This window comes from Dermacentor silvarum, chromosome 3 (assembly GCF_013339745.2).
Source record: "Dermacentor silvarum isolate Dsil-2018 chromosome 3, BIME_Dsil_1.4, whole genome shotgun sequence".
Taxonomy (NCBI): Eukaryota; Metazoa; Arthropoda; class Arachnida; order Ixodida; family Ixodidae; genus Dermacentor; species Dermacentor silvarum.
In genome coordinates, this window is record NC_051156.1 from 221,174,253 (window position 1) to 221,197,790 (window position 23,538).

The 23,538-nt window shown below is 43.9% G+C and overlaps 1 protein-coding gene across 2 annotated transcripts; it reads right to left on the reverse strand.

Moving 5' to 3' along the window:
• Positions 1–23,492, reverse strand: LOC119446726 (P2X purinoceptor 4-like). 2 transcript variants are annotated; one of them, XM_049664351.1, is made up of 11 exons: positions 23,122–23,492; positions 22,231–22,414; positions 18,943–19,014; positions 16,652–16,736; positions 15,231–15,333; positions 12,709–12,798; positions 8,301–8,442; positions 4,707–4,837; positions 3,556–3,703; positions 3,195–3,296; positions 1–359 (listed from the first exon to the last, which is right to left on the reverse strand). In XM_049664351.1, the coding sequence occupies exons 1-11, from the start codon at positions 23,256–23,258 to the stop codon at positions 309–311; spliced, it is 1,245 nt and encodes a 414-aa protein (XP_049520308.1). In that variant the 5' UTR covers positions 23,259–23,492; the 3' UTR covers positions 1–308. The 2 variants fall into 2 exon arrangements, with proteins under 2 accessions (XP_049520308.1, XP_037567179.1); XM_037711251.2 differs by having other exon boundaries at positions 1–1,368; positions 23,122–23,491.
• Between the last annotated feature and the right edge of the window lie 46 nt (positions 23,493–23,538).

A 23,538-nucleotide genomic window follows, 5' to 3' on the forward strand; every position in this document is an offset into this window, starting at 1 on the left:
TACAATTGACGTAAAATTTATTACAAAAGTAAGTTGGACCAGGACATATAAAAATAATCAGAAGCTTCCACGCATTACAGTGCATTTCGACTAGAATGCAAAATGACAGACATGGTAAAAGTCACCATATGAAATTGCAAACACAGCTGATGTTGGACACATACAAAACAAATGAGTTTGGTAGAAAAAGGTCAAAATCTCGTCTGCACTTTAACAGCTGGTAAATCTCTCAGCTCTTGTCATGGGTCTGTCATCACAGTTGAGATCCGTGTAGTTTCATGCAGTTGAGCACGCTCCATGGAATTGCATCATGACCTCAGATAAAAGCTTTCGGTTCCCAAGCATGCCACTGTCTTTTGCTAACATTGGGACGTAAAGACAAAAACACAACCACAGAAAAAAAAAAGAAGGAAAAGGGGAAGCTCATTAAACAAGTTCTCAGAACTAAATGGCAAGTAAACATGTTTTGCTAAGCCTTATGCATAAAATTCAAAAGCTTCAGTGCGGCATTGCTAGCAGTCTTTCACAGTTGTGTCTTTTCTGGCTTATCATGCCTCCTTTCAAGGAAAAAGTAGCCATTTTGTTACTGCAGAAGCTCATCCTATGAATATGAATGATATTCCTCATTACTGTCCCTTTAATAAATATATAGGCTATAGTAAGCATAAATCCAAAACAGTTGTTTAGCTTGTTATTTTTTTTATTACTGCACAATAAGAAGTTCATATTGTTGATGAAGTCAGCTAAAGAAATATACTTAACTTACTTTTAAAGAAACCTAGCGAACAGTGGCGCACCGACGGGGGGGGGGGGGCTTACCCCCCCCCCCTGAGGCCGAGTTAACCCCCCCTTTTGTATAACCCCTTTTCTTTCCTTGCGTCTTTGAGTACTGCAGCTAAGATGTAAGACGCGCAATCATCTGCAGACTCACAAACTTGCGCAAAAACGCACTTTTTGACAATTTCCCGTGAAGAAATTGAAATTAGTGCTGTTTAGATGGTACTGGCAAGCTAAGGCAAACTGTCCCCCCCCCCCCCCCCCCCCCGGCAGAAGTCCTGGGTGCGCTACTGCTAGCGAATAAACTTCATCATCATATTTGTCAGATGAAAATACGATGCTTAGAGAGCACTACTGAAGCATATTAAAGATCTTATATATGGTACAAATACAGAAAATAAGGTAATGCCCGTTTACAATGATGAACAAACAAGCCACGGCAGATTAACAATGGTCCCACTGCAAAAATGTGACATAGCAGAGGCACTTGATTTTATCATTACACAAACACAAAAATTTCTTCTAATTGCCTCAGCATTCTTTCGACACATATGTTTGAATGAGCTAGGAGAATGACTGGTTTGTGAATCCCTGCAAAAAGAGCAAAAGAGTGCATCAATCAGGCTGCGTAGGTAAACAGTACCCACAAATACATTTCAGTTGTATTCCAGAGTAAGTACACACTTTAATATCAACAAGAGAGCCCGATATAAAGAGTTATTTCAGCTAAATTGCTGGCTCATTCGCAGTTAAATTTCCTGCCATTTCACAGTGAGTTTTCTTTTATATGATGTACTGACAGGTATATATAACATATGTATCCATCTGATTGATCCAGAATATATCAGGAGTACACATATACTGCAGCAATTCCAGACAAAACATGTAGGTTTTACTAGCAGAAGGAATGAATCATGGCATCAGTTGGCAACCATGCTGAATACTGCTCTGTCTTTAGCAGACGTTTCGCCCTCCTATAACAGGTGGCACTACTACCATTCCTTCCACTGGGGAGATTAATCTTTTAGCACACATCACAGCAGATGACATGTGCTTTAGCTCCATTATAAACGAAACTGGAGAGCATTACACCCCCTCGTGATATAAAGCAAAATGCTACATAAAAATAATGTGTGCGAACAAACAAACCATTTGCCCAGAAGACTCATTTATAGCGGGCTACCCTGTCGACACAACTTACAACCCCTTTTATTGTTCAATAACCAGTTACTGTGGCAAGGTTAGTTAGCCATCACTCTTAAAAAATTAAAATTAAATTATGGAGTTTTACGTGCCAAAGCCACAATCTGATTATGAGGCACGCCGTAGTAGGGGACTCCGGAAATTTGGACCACCTGGGGTTCTTTAACATGCACGGGTGTTTTCGTATTTCGCTCCCATCGAAAATGCAGCTGCAGTGGCCGGGATTCGACCCCGCGACCTCGTGCTCAGCAGCCCAACACCATAGCCACTGAGCAACCATGGCGGGTAGCCATCACTCTAACCATTATAGTGTATCTAAGGACCTTAAACAGGCAAGTAAAGGCACCTAAGTATCTATGATGGCTGTGTCAAATTAGGTGTGACATAACAAATTGAGCTTGACACAGGTTCTTTGGTGCTCATGAAAGAATGCTTGCACAAGCTATGCCGTGAAACGCTGCATTATGCCGTGAAACGCTACAAACAACTGTTTATATTGCTCGTGACACGACATAGAATAATACTAAATTAACTTAAGCAAGGAAGCCTGTTCATGAAAGAACACAACTTGGATTGAATAGTTGCCATTAAATCTGCAGTAGCATCAAGAGAGGAGTTATGTGGTGCACCCATTAAATATTTATCATACTGAACATTTTAACCTATAGTAAACTGGTCAAGCCACATTATTGAGTGTCCTTCCTAATCTTTGCAATCTCAATTGCTCAAGGGGTGCATGCTTCAGATTTTGTTTAACTAGCTGGCTTAGTCAACACATCAGCTCTTTAGCCGTTGCTCGTGGATATCAGCATAAAAACTTCAGGACGAGTTGCACTTTAACCATTACTTCTCAATTTTACAGATTAATTAATAAACATATTAGTATAGTGAATAGGTAACTTTGATATAGATAAAAATATATCACATTGATTTGGTAACAATCACACCTACATTATACCTTTCATAAACTGGATGACTTGTGTACACTGCATCAACCATCACAGAAAAGCAATGGAATGAGGTGCTCTACTGGCATTCACAAAAAGATATCTGCCACGCTGGAGCCCACTAGTTATAATGAAAGTGAACTTGAGAGCCAACATTCAACTTACGTTATATTACAAATACCTGCAGAAAGTAAACATCATGTGGTCATTTTACAAATTACAAGTTTCTAATGTAATGTGATTTGATGCAAAAACAACTCAACTTACGTTATAGTTCTCCTCACTTGTAACAAACTTGTACTTCTTTGACTTGTACAAATCCCGACGCTTTAGGCAGTTAAGTACAACAAGATCACACAGCACAGTGGCCTGTAAAGAAACAAAGCAAGAAGGATCAGAAGACACTTGAAGGCTGCTCACTCAGCTAAATAAACATAGCTAACACTAGATCGATCTAATAATAAGAACGAATATAACAAATCACAGTTAATTGGAAGATTAATATGCCAAGGGGCACAGTGTGCTGGACAGCGAATGTGTACACCATGTTTGTCATACCTGAAAGTGTAAAGCTTTTCTTTCCACACTTAGTCAAGCCGCTAGTCGATGTCACTACTTGTCTACTTACCACAACCATTAATCCAAGGCCAGATCCTATGTTGATGGCAATAGGAATGGGGCTGGTCTTGCCAGCCCTGCCTTGAACTAGGATTACGAAGGTGATGCCATACGCCTTCACAAGGCTGCGTTCCTTCTCGTTGTAGTACTTGGGGTACCTGTCAAGAATCGGTGACGCATATATACAGACCGACTCTGTCTGATTTGTCTGATCAGTACATGTCAATTACAGTTAATTGTAGTTCTTACATTAGCATGGCACATTTGAGTTTTTGCAGTAATGTTAACATATGTCATACACTGAAATAATGACATAGTAGCAGAACTGATAGTTGGGTGAGTTGGTACGTATTCATGGTGAAATTTGTAGCGCGCACAACAAACAAGGACACAGAGAAGGTAGACAGACGAGCGCTTACTCACAACTGTTTATTTTTGGAAAGAGACAGAACATAAATGCACCAGCTATCTTCAGTGAGCATGTGCAAAATGAGTCATCAGATAAACAGATTGCAAAGGTTCAAGCAGTATTCAAGAATGCAAATTCTTTGTCAATGATTGTAACCGATGGTTGACTGAAGCATTTTCAGCACACCTTATAATATGGAACGCTTCTGTTATCTCACGTCTTAGTTTGTTTTTATCTGAAAACAAAATATCAGTGTAAAAAAAAAAAAAGTATCACAAAGGCATAGCTTGAAGCGGTTAGACAAGTGCGAATGATTTTCTTTTCCTAGACAATGTTGATGTTCTTTCAGACTGTTGTTTATGCACTGACCGTTTTGTCCCATGTATATGTTGCCACAGGTTAACGGAATACTAGAATACTTCTTGCATACTGCTTGAACCTTGAAAACTGCTTGAACCTTTGTAATCTGTTTATCTGATGACTCGTTTTGCAGTTGCTCAGTGCAGATAGCTGGTGCATTTACGTTCTGTCTCTTTGCAAAAATAAACAGTTGTGAGTAAGCGCTCGTCTGTCCACCTTCACTGTGTCCTTGTCTATTGTGCACACTACAAATTTCGCCATGAATGACATGGCGAAATACTATATGACATGTGCCAGTACTGCATGAGATTACATGGCATAGACAGTTGTTTAATTGCACCATGAAAGATAAATCAGCAAAATGAATCAGCAGATGAAATACAATAGCTCACCTGAAGTTCCAACCCTTGGCTAGGGCTGCCTTGGGGTCATCGAGACGAAGAAAAGAATAGCTGGGCACACAGTACTTGACATCGAAGTCCAGGTTGCAATCCCATGATACAAGCACCTGTATTACACCACCCTATAAACAAGAAGAGAAACAAGGAAGAGCAGATTAGATTAGACATGCAATTCAAATAAATGCTTGGTGCATGTGAGAACTAAGTTTCATAGCTTAGCTTCAACGAGCTGTATGCCTCCTAAGAGAAGCTGAAAAGCCTTGTGTAAATTCTGTCACTCATTCCTTTTTAACGTTTTGCCACTTCTCCGAATACCGCTAACAGTCTGGAATGGGTGGCCAGTTGCAACACACATGACACATGCGTTGGTGAGCTTTATACCTTCATGCTGCAGTTTTCTGTTTTGAGCTTTGCTGACACCATACCAGAAGCTCTCTGTTCTTTTACTCGTACAATAAAACTGGCACACAGTGGTACAGTCTTTGGTAACCCACCAAAAGCCTCTATGACCGCAACAAAATACACCAAAACAAAACAATCAAAGAAATTTATAGACAATGGGGATCTTTTAAGGTGATCAATTAAATGATACTTAACACTTCATTTCAAATGCTTGAAATTATTTTAAAAATAAAGACAAAGCGCATGCATGTAGTGAGTACAGCACCACAGAAGTTGGCAGTCATAATAAACTTTACATAAGAAGCCAGGGGCGCAGTCAGAAATTTTTTTCGGGGGGGGGTTCATCGGCCCGACGGGAGGGGGGGGGGGGGGGGGGGCAAGCGTCTGCTTTCCACTACGTGACGTGATCGATAATAAGTATCGGTAGTTTAAGCACACTCTATGCATGTACTATATCAAAGACATGGGACCCCCCCCCCCCCCCCCCCCCCTCGCGTGTGTGTGTGGCACTGTGTGCTTGTGCAGAAATTAAGTAAAAAGTAATGTAAGCTCAGTAAAATACAGTAAGTACGACAGGTACAGTGGGAGTTTGGAGCAACCGTCTCTCATCGCGCCACTGAGTGGACCAGTCTTCGAAAACGCATCATTGAGACGACCCGCCCGATCGGAGAAGACATCATTAATTGTTAATCTCCGTTAAGCGTAGATGGCGTCGTCCTCGTCGGGGCGAAGTGCGTTTCACAGGTCAAGGACGGCTATACATGTGAAAATGCACGTGTTACCAGGCTATACCTACTCCCATAGCAATAGCTTGTTCGCTGCGTCTTTGCGCTAGAAAACTTAAATACGCGCATAAACGAGTAATGCTTTTTTTTACGAAGCTTTCGTCGCCTTGCATTTCTTGCGGCAAGTGCATGGGCCGCTGTGTCTTCCGCTGTGTGCGAGCGTGCAGCCGTCATTTGCCTTTACGTCAACAGATTCAGAATTGTACAGAATATTTCACCGCACTGCATAGTTATGGCATGTGTACGCATTTTAAGTAGTGCGTGCGAGCCATTTCTGCTTCACTTAGGCCGGTGCAAACAGGAAGTGGCCTTGTACCTCACAGAATCTCGACTGATTGGTGTACTAGTGATGCAGGAATGAACTCCGGTCTTGTTCAGTGCATAGTGCACATAATCAATTTCTCAGGACGCGTGAACTCCGACGAGAACTGTGAGCGCCTGCAACAAGAGTTTACTTACGCTGTACTGCGCACAGCAGTAATCCATGCTTGTCGGCTGTCTGTTTCGTGCATTCTGTTGCGAGTCGGTGGAATTTCACTGCTGGCATCAACCCTTTCGTGTGTACATTGCTGGTTTGGGATTCCACAACACAACAGCAACTACCAGCCTTTCGTAATTGCTGGTTTGGGATTCAGCAACACAACAGTAACTACCAGCCTGCCGTAGGGACGCAATCGCAAACGAGAGACGTTTTGCGCTGCAGACTATGGCTACGTTCGCATTTGGGAAGCGGCAAGCGGGTGGAGAGGCCAAAGCGGCCGGAAAATCTTTTCCGCGCATGTCCAAGTTCACATTTGTTTTGCTACCACCGCGGCCGCGCTGCCGTTTTCGTCCACATCCATCTAGTCTGCGTACGCTTGTCGGCGTGGTGGCGCTCAATATCGCATTATTTCGAGCGGTATGTTCATTCACTGACCCAACCGTCATCAAAAGTGATAATCTTGCGCAATTTCGCGTGTCATCTTCGACCTTCGGTAAGTTCCTCGTTGGTGTTCTGTAATTCTCCTCACACGGGCGCGGTAGCGCTGTGTCACAGGTTGGCGCATAGGAGTGATTATATTTCTTTAATAGCTTTTATTTACAAGTTGTAATAACATTTCATCATTTCGTATTATGTTCGGCGCCTCTAGGTCACGAAAGCGGCAACGGGAACACCAAAGCTAAAACCCCGGCTGGCCCTTGTGTTGAGGCTCGCCGAAGCCTGCGCGTCCTACGTGAGACCTACGCTCCCAATCTATCGTCGCGACGAGAAAAGCACCCCGCGACTTCTGCAACATACCGGGCACGTGCGAGGAGAATTATGGAGCGCCAACGAGGAATCTGCCTAAATATTGTCTTCCATGGAAGTGGAAGAAGAAATGGCTTTTATACTTCTACCTACTTGTTTTCTAGAAATGGACAATGAATAAACGGAAGACAAGAAAACCTCGGAAACGGCAGTGGTGGGTTTGCCTGGCTTTGCAAAAGTGTAAGAAGTTGGGTCACGCCAAGGCTTCGTTGCCGCACCTCCTGTCGCGCGACGTTGAATACTATCGCGAGTATTGCTGACAGTACGTTTGAGTGCCACTCTTGTCGTAGAGAAAGGGGTGGTTCTTGATCGCGTCGATGAGCATTACAGCCTACACATTTGGTGCCATGTTCAATGTTACGACCGGAAGTTTACATGCTAGTGTAGCTTCCGGTCGAGCAGAACGACTTTCCGCCGCGTTTCCGCTTCTCCATGGCGAAAAAATCGGTCCGAGACCAATTTGGCTCACTGCCTGTTTTTCTGCCTGTTTTGCCGCCTAGTCGGGCGGATTTTTGCAAGATTTTGCCGCTTCCGACAGCTTCGAGACCAAGTTCCTACGCGAACGCGGCCTAACCGGCACCTGAATGGAAGCGGCGGAAATGTATACCGGAAATTTCGACCACCTGGGGACTTTAACGTGCACCTAAATCTAAGTAAACGGGCCTCGAGCATTTTCGCCTTCATCTAAAATGCGGCTGCCGCATTTCTTGCTTCATTTGTTGCGCATTTGTTGTTTCAGAATGCGGCCGCCACATTCGCGCCCAAAACCTCACAGAGTGTCAAGGCCTTGACAAACACCGTGACAGTTTTTTTCCATATGCAGACATGATTCGCCGTAAATTCCCAACCCAAACAGAAGCGCCCAGGAATGAAAGTGTGAAAGTAGCACCGGTTTCTTGAAATATATCAGCGCGAAGCGGCGAGAGAAAAGGGTGGGTTAGTGGGGGGGGGGGGGGGTGCAAAAAATTTCGGGGGGGGTTTGAACCCCCCCAACCCCCCCCTTGGCTACGCCACTGTAAGAAGCTCTTTAAACCAACAATTTTTTACAGACTAAAAATTTCTCTTGTCAAATTTGAACATGCAAAAGGCACAAAAATGCAGCCACATTACCTTAGTAGCAATATCATCAAAATCTTCACCTGCAGCATCTACCATGTCATCAATGCGAAACACCGGGCAGTGGGCATCCTTTTCAGGATGATACCGGCAGTATTTGAGATATGTCGAATTTTCAACATCGCGGACATTGCTCCTGCAAGTGGAATGTGACTGAAATCAGGAATGTGCGTTTCCTATTTCAGGACTCTCACATAATACAACAGTGCTACACAGCCGAAGTAATTTCTTCTTTAAAACAAAATGCAAGCATAAAAAGAACAAGTGGAAATGCAAATGGATACATGCAATGTTATTGCCCCTTAATTTTATTGAGCCATTTGAATATAACAGCACATCAACTTTTGCCATACCTGTTCTGCAGAGTTGTAAATAGTGCACTTTAACTCTTTCGTTACCGCACCTATATAGATAAATCAATTTGATTGAAAGTTTTTCTATGCCCTGTCTGAAATGATGACTGAAATTGAACTATCTGGAAGATTTGACCATTTGTGACAGATTGGGGAGTCTGGGAAAATAAAACTTCGACTGAAGGAATTGTCGAAGCTAGCCTCCAGTGATCCTAGCACTTCCTCAATAAAACGACACAAGATATGCGCCTTGGTCGATTCAGCAACAGAATTTTAAATGACAGCAGCAGTGAAGACACAAAAGCTTCTGTTGGGCTGTCTAATTTTCCAATCTGATGTCTAGGCGGTTTTAACGACGTCTCAATCAATGGTAGATGCTTATGAGTGGTGTGCTATATTGATAATTGAGGTTGACTAGTATAAAGTGTGATCTTACTGCCCCCTTTGTCGGTTGCTTTTATCCATCAGCATTTCGACAGTGCACATACAAATTATTACGAGCAATTTTTCCCATCGTGTGGAAGTTCCAGATGCACGAGCACACAGTCAATTTCACACCGACCTTTGATCGAACCTTGACTAGCAGCCTAATCTCTTACATTTTGACCACCATCTGTGAGAGCACATTTATTAATTATTGTACAATATTGTGCAACGTTCCACCTTACTGTACAGCCTGTACAGGAACTGAATAAAGCACGTGGAGGCTCCAGCGCCAGTAGAAATCACACTAGACCACATTGCTTGCACAGAAAAGCTGACTGAACGCAGTAATCAAGTATGCAGAAGCTTCTGCATGCTCCCTGACCTGACAACCATTGCTCTGCGAGCCTAAATAATGCAGTAAGAAGCAAACCAGGTGCTTCCTGCAATGAGTAACAAATGCTCTCGATACAATAGGAACTTTACTGTTTTGACATTTGCAAAGCTACTACTTTCCTGCATAGCTTATGACTATGGCTAGTATTGACGCCAACAAATATCCATAATATTTTTCTTTCTTTTTTTCTTTGCCTGGTCTGACTTACAAAAGTTAGGAACTAGGAGCCAGGTGCATATTTTGTACAATTACATTTTTTGCTCTCAGTATTTACATTAAAAGGCCCCTAACCACCTCTGACATTTTAAAAGATTTCAAGTAAACAAGCGCATCGCGTTCAGAGTGCCGTCACAATCAACGATGCCAAATGCTGCAGCGCTACGCACCGCGGCGCACGCCACAAAATTAAAAAAAAAACAATACCGTGCTCCTCTCCGAGCCTTTCCGGTATCCCCAGCGTTCGTCGTGACGTCACCAGGGTGCATCTGGTGACGTCAACGCGGGCGACGATGTCGATTGGTCGAGCAAGAATCTACGGCAGCTACGCGCGCTCCCCGCTCTTCCTGTTGCTTGCTTGTGCGCACTTGCGAATCGGTAATTACAGCCTGCAACGCAAGTGCCAAATCGCTCGCATTCCAGCACAGTCGTGCTTAGCGGTCCGATTACCTGCGCGAACAGAGTGCGACAGTTCTAGACGTGCGCGCAACACACGGTCCATAGCGGCACGCTTCACATGAGCATGGGCCGGCACAGCAGCAACAGTGGGTAGCCGAGAAACGCTGAGTCGTGGCTAAGGCCCGTCCACGTTACCGGCACGGTAACTTGCCGCACGCCGTTCACCATTTGCAGGCCGCCGTTCAACGGCGGTTTTGCTCGCAAACGGCGAGGTTTCCATGCTGTAGAGAGGATGAGACTGGGATCCATTTGTGAGGCAGCCTCACTGCCGCTGATCGCTCGACGGCGCCGATATCATCGCTAGGCCTTCTCAGGTTCATTTCAAAGCTAAAGCAGACGGCACTTCTGAATGAATCGCCGACACTCACAAGCCGCAATATTTTCTTACCGTTGTTGTCGCTCTTCGCAATAATTGTACGTCAGCTGCGATGCGAGCACAGCCGACCTGGTAGTTTGCCGTCGGTAGCCGTACACTGTAGCTGAGCTCAACAAGTATCGGAGCTCTCGTTCGTGTTTAACATTTGACAGTGAATTTCGTTTTTCATAAAATGTACAATTTCTGCATCGCTTTATCAAGCGGAAATTATTTCGCTCTTGAAACAGAAGCTGCAGCCGATGTTTTTGTCGCCGGTGGAGGAGGTGCGCAGCTTTGTGGTTGTCGGCTGGCCCGTCAGTCGCGTGGTGGTCGGTGCGCCGGACGAACTGCCGTCTACTTTGGACACTTCTCGCACGGCCAACGAACTACAGCACTGGAGGCCAGTTCCCCGTCAGTACAGTACCGTCGGTATCTAGCGTGGACATTTCTTTCCTCCATGAGCGTGGACGTGCCTTAACCGGAAGTGGACAGTGTTTTGAAAAGCGCGTTGGCGATGATGTACGTCACGTGACATTTGGAGGAGCACTCGGCGAGGAGGAGAGACCAGCCGGTGAGGAGAGTAGCGAAGGAAAGAACGAAACGAGCGAGGGCCGTGTTTCGATCATCAAATGCGTGCAACTTGAAAGTTTCTCACGGCTATGTGTTTGTTGTAGGCTCGTGCACAACTGCAACACCACAACTAAATTTCGACCTCTGGGTGGTTTAGGGGCCCTTTAATATTAGCAAATTATTACTTTCATTCATGTTGCTTGAGGTGCTTCTGATGAAGTTTCACATGAAAATTCTTAAGAACTCTCTCAGCAATTATTGCTAATATACATCCATTCAAAACACTAGTGATCAGGCTATAATTTTATGTATCACGATATACGTCGCAACTACTATGTCTCGAAAGAAAACATTAAAACATATAAAAGCACCGAAAATGAGCATATTTCTAGCGGTAACGAAAGAGTTAAATGACACACCAAAATGTTTGCATGAAGATAAAATATCCGAGGTGTGTTCAAAAAGAAACCGAACTTTTGAAATAGCGTGCGCAAACCGGCAGAAGGAGCACGCTGCGGCTACTGAGCGCATGTAGCGGCAGGTTTAGACAACAAACTGCCATTTGCTGCGTTTCGCTCTGATCGTTAATTGGCGAGCTACAGCCACTGAAGTGAGCACATGAACAAGCTGTTCTTCGGATTGGTGCCAAAGAGACAATGAAGGACTTGGAAGAACAGCGTGTGTGTGTGAAGTTCTGCTACAAACTTGGGAAAACTTTCACAGAGACATTTCAGTTGCTTAGCCAAGCATACGGGAAGGACTGTATGAGTCGCACGCAGTGCTATGATTGGTTCAAGCGTTTTCAAGACGGAAGAATGGCAGTCGGTGATGACTCCCAAGCCTGGACGATCTTCCACATCCACAGATGATGACCACGTCGAGAGAGTTCGAACTGTGGTTCGTGGAAATCGTCGTTTGACTGTTCAAGAAGTCGCTGACGAAGTGGGTATCAGCGTAGGATCGTGTCATGCAATTTTGAGTGACAAACTTGGGATGCGTCATGTCAGTGCAAAATTCATGCCGCGTTTGTTGACTGACGAACAGAAGCAGACCCGTGTTGAAATCAGCCAGGAACTGCTCGCCACTGCCAATGACGATGAAAACTTTCTTAAGAACATCATAACAGTTTTCCCAAGCTTGTAGCAGAACTTCACACAGACACGCTGTTCTTCCAATTCCTTCATTGTCACTTTGGCACCAATCCGAAGAATAGCTTGTTCATGTTCTCACTTCAGCGGCTGTAGCTCGCCAACTAACGGTCAGAGCGAGACGCAGCAAATGGCAGTTTGTTGTCTAACCCTGCCGCTACATGCACTCAGTAGCCGCAGCATGCTCCCTTTGCCGGTTGGCGCGCTATTTCAAATATTTTTTTTTAACACACCTCGTATAAGTAATTACATTTTGCAGTTCGATAGGATTCACTGGATGTAGCAGAAATCAGTGTTTTATCAGTGTTGAATCAATATCGGTGTTTTTATACAATATGTAACGCTTATGAAGCCATATGTGTTTGCTTGTACTGGAAGCTTAGCTCATGAGTACCCCAACCATTCTTATGAACCGATACAAGCAACAAAGAGGGGTGATGTTAACACTATGAGCAGTTAGCAGCAGATATTGGGTGCTTACCTTCTAACGTGGAAAAGAGAAAATTCAATGTAGTTCTTGATGAGCACCGTGAAGTTTCGAACACCAGACAGCAGTGCTGAGCCATCCCTCCTGCAAAGACATAATAAACACAAATAATAATAAAGCTAGGCGTGTTTTTTTACTAGACACTGACTTAATGAAACTGTTAATGTTCCGATTACCATGTAATGTCTTGAATTAAACACTGCTTTGGTTGCACACAAATGATAGGTTACAAAAGCCTTGCTCGTCGTAGGCTTGATAGTACCTAACTTCTCTTTGTTACTATGTTTGAAGCATGTTTAATCATCCTGTTTATAGTTATTTTGCTTTGTTTTGAAACTGCACATAATGAAGCATGATGGTGCAGCTTTTGACACTTCCATGATCAATTGTCAATGAGATGTTAATGTATGCATCACTATAATTTTAAATGGACTTCAGTACATTATATGCTCCTCGAGATATTAACTTCTTTGTTTGTCATGTTGGATGTGAACAGTGAGTGCTGTAGCGCACAGAGAAATAGGCCACTATTGTTCCAAAATTATTATTCATGAGGTCGCGGGATCGAATCCCGACCGCAGGCGGCCGCATTTCGATGGAGGCGAAATGCAAAAACGCCCATGTGCTTGCGTTGTAGTGCACGTTAAAGAACTCCAGGTGGTCAAAATTAATCTGGAGCCCTCCACTACGGCGTGCCTCATAATCATAACTGGTTTTGGCACGTAAAACCCCAGAAAGAAGAAAATTATTATTCTTGTTTGAGCAATATAGAACACCTGCAGATATATGTGTGCATAGTCCAACCTTTTTACTTGAGTCGCTCTAATACAAAACTGGCACCTGATTAACGGCTTTGTTCTAGATTTTCTCAAATTAACAATACTTTAAAAAAAACATTGAAATAATTTCCCATAATGTTTACACATGAAATAAGATATCAACAAAGGATGCATAATATGCGGCTAGGTTATCTACTGCTGAAAAATATTTTTTTTGTATAAATTTGTAAAAATATTACAGAAACTGAAGTAAACATTGTAGGTATAACAAATTACTCAAACTGTGACCACAAATAAACGTGGGCAGCTTGCACTAGTGGTGCAAGGATGGAGTAAACGGCGGAGCTGGTGATCGACCCTCTTCCAGGTTTTACTAGGCTTCGCTATGTTTTGCTAGGAAATGCTAAGTGCTGCTAAGCACGGTATTCCGAATCTGCTCGTCACCGACGCACAGATTCTCGCTTGGCTGCACAACGCGCTTCAAGATGAGCGGCTTCTTCTTCAGGTGTCCAGATCTTCTTTGGTCGTCCCATGTGAAGGCTACGTGTACTCGCCACAGAGTCAACGAGAGTTCTGCCACCATCACAGCCAAGCTGCGCATTCCATGTACACTTTCCGGGACGTGGCTGGTCAAAACCTGCCGAGCCGCCACCAGAGGCGCCTGCTGCAGTCGCGGACACGGTGCACATTCGGCGTAAGCGCGGGGAAACGTGAACGGCATCAGCAGCAGCTTTGCGCGTCGCCTCGTTGGTGCTGCTACAATTTCTTTCTCTCTCTCATTTTCTCTTTCTATTAAGGCCCAGGATCAGACCTCTCAAATCCTGGCAGTCCAGAGGGCCCGCGAGAGGGCCATCAGGTTTGACCTGATACCTGATGGTCCCCGAGTGGGCCTAGCCAGGTGACGTCGAGTTTGCTCGCGTCTATTGTGGACCCAATAAAGTTCACTCACTCTCTCTCCCGAGCATAGAGCGCGCCGCGCGCATGCTCTCCTTCCCTCTCCTTAACGTCCCATGTCAAGGCAACGTGTGCACGGCACGGAGGAGGCAAAGCACACGCTGCTCCGCGAGGTGGTTGCTAGGCAACGCGCGTTGACGTCATCATTCAGCAAGGTTTTTTTACACGCTCCACGGACTGACGATCGGCTTAAACAGCTCCACTGTTAAAAAATCTGTTGTGTCTACAAATGAACTTTTTTTTTTTAATATTGCTTCATACGGTTGCTATAAGCCATACTGAACAGAAGTTTGTGTGCAAGAATCTGAGATGGTTAAGGGCGCTGTCATTTCACGTTAGCATGAAATGACACATGTGAATTATGTTACCACCAGTCTTTTTGTAAAGGCACCCTGCGTAGGCATGAAGTTCAAGGAAATTAGAGCGTGCCTAGAGTTATAGCGAAGCCTCGTCTGTTATAAAAGTCGCATTCCATATAACAATAGTTTCGATGTTTGTTATACGCACATATTTGTTTAAAGATGATATCGGTGAGAGACAATTCACACTTACTTCGTTGTATCTGCTATAACAAATATAATTTGTTATATTCATGTTCGATTGTATACTCGACCACCTGAATAAGAAAATGAGGTTGGACGCTTTGGTACAGCAAGAAAGGCTCGGAGGTGAGCTGCGTACAATATTAATGCTGCTTGCAAGAATGCATACACAGTGAAACCTTGCCGAGTTGTAGTTTCTTTACACATAAAGAAAGCAGAAAAAAAAAAAAAGAATACTCACAAGGGCCCAAAGTCTTGTTCTACAGGGCACCAGCCTGAAATTTCGCACACGTGCAGTGTATCATTTGGCTTGGCGGCCTTTACGCAACGTCCTGTCATGACACCTGCATGATGCAAAGCCCACGTAATATGTAAGAAAAAAAAAAAAAACTTCGCACATTGGCCTCCTCACACACTAACAACTGACAAAACTGCATGCTGTTGCTCACATGCAGCAAACTAGATTACAACAACCTTTTTAGCTCACAATTTTTATTCCTTTTGCTATGACACTAAAGTAATGGCAAGACTAGTTACAGGACAAACACACACCATAACCACTAAACCATATTTGTTGTCAAAATGTACTGTTGGGCTAGCTGGTCTGCCATAGCCTGCAAATGATGCCATAACATGGAGAACAAAGAAAAAATTGGCTGTCCTGCATCTTTCCCTATATGCGATTAGTTATGCGATAATATAATAATTATATAAGTGAGTGCAGTGTCCAGCATCCACACCAAAGCAGCTAGGGGTAATTGATTTTTAATTATTGTTTTGTGGTTTCCTTTATACCCGAATTTCAAATCAGGAAATTGTGATGAATAACATCACCGCCCAAACACTCCGTACATATGGTTAATCAGTGAAGCTAAAACGTGCGGCCGTGGTGTTTATCATTCGGTTAATCTCGATGGTTTATTAAAGTCTTTCTCAATTATTGGTTACATCTTTGTGTTTCTTAATGAGGTTACACACACGTTCGGCTGCGACGGAGAGAACGAACCACTGACAGTATGCCCACAGTCCGCCGTTGTTGCATTGCTGCTTGCGATTCTCCAAAATAAGATTGCTTCAAAATTAAACCTGTCCGTCAGGTAAGACAATGAATGGCTCATACCCCCTTAAGCAATGGCTCATACCCCCCAAATGTGGCCTCCCCATTACAACAACAGAAGAGAAGTGGAATTCTACACTGTAATAATGAGCGGCAATGCAGAGCCAGCTGTGGAAGAAGACGACGACGACGACGACGAACGCAGGAGCAGTGGCACGAGCGCGTTCACACGCAAGGGCACCAACGAGCAAGCTGTGGAAGACGACTGACGACGCTCGAGCCATTGCTGATGAGGATAGTTTTCAACGTACAGGCGACAGACGGACTGAATCAGCTAGCCACATCCAGCTTCACTGTAAAAAATATTGTTGGCTACAGTGATGTATTTGCTTATGTGCGCATAATGCATCTCACAAAATAAGAGTATCAGATGGTAGTCATTGTGTCATGGTTCTCTTCCTTTCTTTGCTGTCTTATATCATGTGGTTTGCTGACAAGAATACAGGCAATTTACTGTTGCAGTATTTAGCTGTTGCTAATGGAAAGCCCCCTGTGCAAATAAGAACAATGAAACCGCCACGTGAGGGCTGCAGCACAAGACCTACCATTTCCAATTAAGAGTGGCTTTCCTGGTGTACAGGATGTGGTATCATTCTCAGATTTGCAGTGGGCATCTTTAACTTCTGGATCCTGGAACAGGCACCACATAAAATGAAATTACATTTGAAGACTAAAAAAAAAAGTTGCAGTTTCACCTGAAAGGCGAAGCATTGATTGGAATTGCAAATTATTAGACAGCGATGTGCAGTAAGGTTAGTAGTGTTATCACCTTTATCATCATCATCATCAGCCTATATTTATGACCCCTGCAGGACGAAGGCCTCTCCCTGCAATCTCCAATTACCCCTGTCTTGTGCTAGCTGATTCAAACTTGCGCCTCCAAATTTCCTAACTTTATCACCCCACCTAGTTTTCTGCCGTCCTCAACTGCGCTTCCCTTCTCTTTTTATCCATTCTGTAACTCTAATGGTCCACCGGTTATCCACCCTGCACATTACATGGCCTGCCCAGCTTTATTTTTTCCTCTTAATGTCAACTAGAATATCGGCTATCTCCGTTTGCTCTCAGATCCACACCGCTCTCTTCCTGTCTCTTAAAGTTAGGCCTAACATTTTTCATTCCATCGCTCTTTGTGCGGTCCTTAACTTGTGCTCGACAGAGCGTATCATGTTCCGCAGGGTACATGCGGTTTATCAGTATGGGATGCGCAAGCGATCCCGCCTGCACTCGACGCAGGGGGGATCTGTTGTTGCCTGGTGAGTTTGGGGTGCGGTTCTGGCGCTACTGTCTCTTGGTATCCATTCTGTAACTCTAATGGTCCACCGGTTATCCACCCTGCGCATTATATGACCTGTCCAGCTTTATTTTTTCCTCTTAATGTCAACTAGAACAGTGGCTATCTCCATTTGCTCTCAGATCCACACCGCTCTCTTCCTGTCTCTTAAAGTTAGGCCTAATATTTTTCGTTCCATCGCTCTTTGTGCGGTCCTTAACTTGTTCTCGAGATTCTTTGTTAACCTCCAAGTTTCTGCCCCATATGTTAGCACCGGTAGAAAGTTAAGATAGTACACTTTTCTTTTCAATGACAGTGGTAAGCTACCAGTCAGGATTTGGTAATGCGTGCCGTATGTACTCCAACCCAATTTTATTCTTCTGTAAATTTCCTTCTCATGATCAGGGTCCCCTGTGAGTAATTGACCTAGATAAACGTACTCCTTTACAGACTCTAGAGGCTGACTGGCGATCCTGAATTCTTGTTCCCTTGCCAGGCTATTGAACATTATCTTTGTCTTCTGCATATTAATCTTCAACCCCACTCTTACACTTTCTCGGTTAAGGTCCTCGATCATTTGTTGTAATTCGTCCCCATTGTTGCTGAATAGGTCAATGTCATCTGCAAACCGAAGGTTTACACCTTTAAAAGCTGCTGTAAACATTCGCTTACTAACTAAATTAACAAGCATTGTGTCACACTCGCACAGACATAAACGAACCCATCTCACTCGATGACCGTGAACACTCACTGTCAGAACGCTTGCATGATTAAGAGCGGCAGCAGTGGCGATTGAATTCCCCTTCACGCTGCCTCTCGCTTCAACGTGAACTATGTGAGAACACTGCACACACGAAGCCATCGGCTATGTCGGATCAGCTAGTCTTCGAACCCACCGCAGATGAAGTCCAAGATAGGATGCACGTGGCCGGAGTAGAAGCAGAGACGCACACGCACATCTCCCTGTCCAACCCCCCCCCCCCCCCCCAATCCATTGAGCACGTGAAAAGTCGGCATGCCCCCTCCCCGCCTACTTCCCTTGTGCACGAGAGAAGACATTGCCGCACCAAGCCACCATCCTTCTCGGCTCACCCTCACACCTACAGCATACGGCACATGGCCTCGACATTATTCTACTAGGACTTCATACGCAACATCACGATGACGTCAACAACGGAAATTCACCTGCGGGTGTATCATTGATATTGCAATAATACTGAATGGCAGCACATGATCCAGACACAACTCCCTCACTACTGGGCTTAATGGCTGTCAACATTAATAAAATTATCTGGATGCCTAACAGCATTTCATGCAGATGACCGAGGCCAGAAACAGTCAATTGCTATCACCTCAAATTGCTTTTCTCAGCCATCTGAGATGATAGCAACTGACCGTTTCTAGCCTTAGTTACCTGCATGAAGTTTGCTAGCGGACCTGGACTGAGTCTTGCGTTAAATAAAGTTGTTCTCTATCTCTCAGATGGCCAAGAGTCTGTGTACAGACTAGGATACTTTTTGATCATTATTAATTGCATCACAAACCATTAAAGCACATGCTCACCTCTGGGCAAGTCTTGATTTCTTGGCTAGGTGTTATAATCAAGTTTGTTGTCACAAAAAACTGGTTGCTCTCCTGTAAACAGACAATTAAAACATAAATCGATTGCATTCTTGTATATTAACATTTATAAGGAGCTCTCAGACACAAAAATTTTGCCTTAATGACAAGAAAAAACCTGTGGTTTTAAAATGAGCAACACTGCAATAATGTTTTTGAAACACTGTGCCACATGGACGATGTAACTAATCTATTTATGGCCAAGGTCTGCAGCCATGAGCTTTAGGTTGCACAGTGTAGGATGGAAACATAATTGCTTGCAGACCTTCATTTCTTGGCACACACAAACTGCAATGAAAAGTTTTTTTTTTTAATTTCATTGTACCATCAGCAACGAAGGTATTACAGAGGGAAGTGGGTAAAAAACAAACACAGAAATAAGAATATAAGGCAGCAAGAGAACGATTAAGGTCAAGTGAAGCCATATGACCATATTGAATCTTGCATTGTTTTCAATTGCAATAACCATGATGGGAAGGAGGTTCCATTCTTGAGAAGTCCTAGGAATGAAAGACTTATGACAGGCTCTAATGCGGCACTGCAAAATTCCAACCTTGTAGCAATATCAATGCGAGATGAAACGTATGTTGGGGGAGAAATACGGTTTTCACACCGATAGGAATTCTGGAAGTATAATTTGTGAAACAAGTCAAAAGCACTTATGACGGGCAGGAAGTGTAGGAAGTTCAAAGGTGTTCTTCATGGAAGTTATGCTTGCTGTACGACTATAATTGTGCTTTTTCATTACTCCTACATTCCTAAAGCCTCTGTGAGCAACAAGGGGTTTCAATTTTCTTGTATAATTGTGCTTTACCTTATGAAATCTTTACTTATTTTACATCAGTCATTGCTGAGTTTTTACATACTAAAGAATTTCTGAAGCTCATCTTAGGGCAGAAAACGCCTTCATTAGAGAGTTTTAGTGTACGGTATTCCGGTAAACGCTGACATATCGGGTGGAATCGCAGGCGAGCAGGGGCGTAAACATGAGTGGCCTGCACGGTGCAGCCATATGGTGGCACAGAGCTCAATGAGACAAACAAAGAGCTATTACTGCAGTTACCAAGTGTATTCTACTTCGCTGATGGCATAAATTTTAGGCAGCAGCATAGTTGTGAACACTATATGCCACTACCAAAAATTTACAACAGCAGTGACGAGATTTTGCATTGGAGAGATTGTGTCTCCTTGCCTGATCCCTATCTTGATAGGTAATTTTCTACTTTTCTTGGGGAAAAACAAGGCGGCTGTGGAATCTTTACAGATATTTCTAAAGATATTCACATATGCCTCCTATATTCCTTGATTACATAATGCCTCCACGACTGTTGGTATCTCTACTGAATCAAATGCCTTTTCATAATCTATTTCATGCTGTGGCCATTTTTTACTGCTTCCTCAATCTTTCTGATTTTACCATTTTTAATATCGGTTACTTGGTTTCTTGTGTTTCCGCTTTGACAGTTCAGCGAATTCTATCTGATCTCTTGAGTTCGACGCTTTCATGCTTTGGCACTTCTTTATTAGGTCCTTTCTTACTCGAGAGAGCTCACCTACTGGTTGCCTTGGTGTCTTACCTCCCACAATTGCTGCTTCTGAAATCAGCCTAGTTATGACTTCATTCATTACCACCTCTATGTTAGCTTCAGCTTCTTGTTCTAAAGCTGCATATTTCTTTGCATGCACCAGCCTGAATTCGTATGCTTTTACCCTTACTGCGTCTAGGTTGGCCTGTTTCTTCTTGAGTAATTTTGCTCTTTCTCTCTTCAAATTTAGAGCAATCCTAGACCTCACTAACCTATGATCATTACCCATTACCCTACCTAACACTTCTACATCCTGCACTATGTGGGGATCGGCAGAGAGTATGAAATATATTTCATTTCTTGTTTCTCAATTGGGGCTTTTCCAGGTCCACTTCCTGTTAATGTTCTTCCTGAAGAAGGTACTCATTATTCGGAGTCTATTCCTTTCTGCGAATTATACCAACATCTCTCCTCTAATATTCCTAGAATTGATGCCATAGTTGCGAATTGCTTGCTTCCCAGCCTGCTTTTTCCCCACTTTTGCATTGAAGTCGACCATGACTACAGCATACTGGTTTGCACCTTTCTCATCGCTATTTCAACATCTTCATAAAAACTGTTCTATTTCTTTATCATCATGACTGGAGATTGGAGCGTAGGTTTGTACTACCTTTCATCTATATCGCCTATTAAGCTTTATTATGACTGCTAATCTGTCATTAATGACGATGATGACGACGATGCCTGCGGCCACATCCCTTTGAATTGGGAGATCAACGGGCAATGCCGGATCGGGCCAAAAAATAAATGAAAAAAGGAAATATAAAATTTTCTAATGCACCTCTGCCGGCACATCTTCTGTCGCCTTCCCACTGTAGAATTCATCCATGTTGCCCACAGTGTCCTTATGAATTGGGAATCCTACCCCGTATTCTCTCTTATTTGGAAGATCTCTGTAGCAGAGGACGTGGCTGTCAGCACAGTACAAGCCTCACCAGTTCTTCTAACCCCCCTCAGTAAGGCCAATAATATCGCAGGCAATGCCTGGTAATTCCTCAAAGAGGCCTGCTAAACTAGCCTCACTCAAGGGGGTTCAAATGTTAAATGTTGGCAGGTTCAGTTTCCAGTGGCGGCCTGTCTTGATCCGGCGATTCTTGGTACCCTCTGCCGCGTCGCAGTCTGACCGCTGCTTTGGTCAGGTGCTCTTCAGCCAATGGGGACATGAAGGCCACGGGTTAATTGCAAGAAACATGAGGGAGGTAGTGGCCGAATACTGCACCAGGGAGGTCATTCCTGTTCTGGTGAGGGATGTACAATGGCAGTACTGTTTCTGACACATAGCTTCACCTTAGCATCATCGAACGTGCAATAAAAAGATTTTGAGGTGTCTCGTCTCATTTCCTGAAGTCGCAATTCATGAACATTACTGAAACTTCCCCCCCCTCCCCGCGCCCCATCTCTCTAAGTTCAGTTTGGCGACGGCCCCTTCCCCTCGAGGCTACCCTGGATCTGCCCTTGCTGGATTACAACTTGTAGAAAGCAGCAGGGCCGGTGTAAATCCCATCCACCCCACTGCACAGAATAGCACATTTGTGCTGTTTCATTGTGCTCCATCCAGTACTCTAGATGCACAACTACAGTCCCCTTGGTGAAGGGCTTTCTGACATGGAAGCTCATTATAGGAAAAAGCATAGCTGCATCTTACCTCTGGTGGGACAACAATGTCTGCTATATCCCAGACACGTTTGTAGACAGACTTGTTCTCAAGGAATGGGTAAAAGGCATCATCAGAAATGTTTTGTGTGGAGAGAACACCCTTGACTTTTGTTGTCGTAGCTGATGTGAAAGTGCTGAACTGCTGGTATCCCTTTTGATAGACGATGACGTACCTGCATTGCATATCATGTGTGGGGCTAGTTTTCATGGTCAAATAAATTAATATTATTACTGCACGCTCTACATATCAGCCAGCATACATGCATTTAAACATGACACTGATTACTCGACATTTTGTGATAAAAAGAAAAGTGACCAACCTAGATACTTTTACTAATGAGAAAAGACGTCACTTTAATTGGCATATGTGACCGAATGACCACATTCGAGGCAATAAGTGGTTCATCAGAGAGCCGGCTGTCCGTTGCTTGCGTGAGGTGTAAGACCGGCAGACGCCCCAAAGATAAAAAAGAATGCCAACTTAGGAAAACAATACGGCGCATTATCTGCTGGTTCGACGTACTGTGCGCAATGACCGTGGACTCGCGCGGGGCGTAAGACAGTCGGTCGACGTCAGCTTAAAGTTCTGTTAAAGGAAATTAATTACAGCATATCTTAATTGTTCCTTCGCACAATTACATTGTTGGAGCCCTCGGCTTGTGAAGATATAGGCTGCTGCATGTATATATGTCGCGCGTTTGCGCGAACTCGGAAACAGATACTATTTTAACAAAACCGATAAATTCAATGTGCGGTAAGTCACACATACATATATAGAGAGAGAGAGCTGCCAGAGCGGTAATATATGCTTTCAAAAGAGGTTTCTTTACTTCATTCTTTTTTCCCCTTAGGGAAGTAAAAAATGAATGGCAATGCTTACCCAATTATGTAGCCCAAAATAAAGAGCTGAATGAGCCTGTTGAGTGCGCCGATCTTCTTGTTTCCAATGTGGACAACTTTCAGAGTGTCGTATTCAAAGAAATAATTCACTGTAGCCTTCACACAGTTTATCCCCATCGCGTCAGGTCACTCTGACAAACACCAGCAGTAAGGTCAGCCCGATGCGATTGGTGCGCTGATCGGTTTGTCGAGTTGCAGCAAGACAGCACGTAGCGATATGACGGCACCGACCGACGGTGCACGGCAGAAGTTGCCGACGGTTTCGAAAGCGCACGCACGCTAGTCCACGCCTCCACTTCTTCGTTGCAAACTTCACGCCTCCACCCCTCACCACCTCCATGCTTTCCCGCTTTCCCCGCCGATAAACAAGCGCTCACGTGACCCTACGAACGCATAG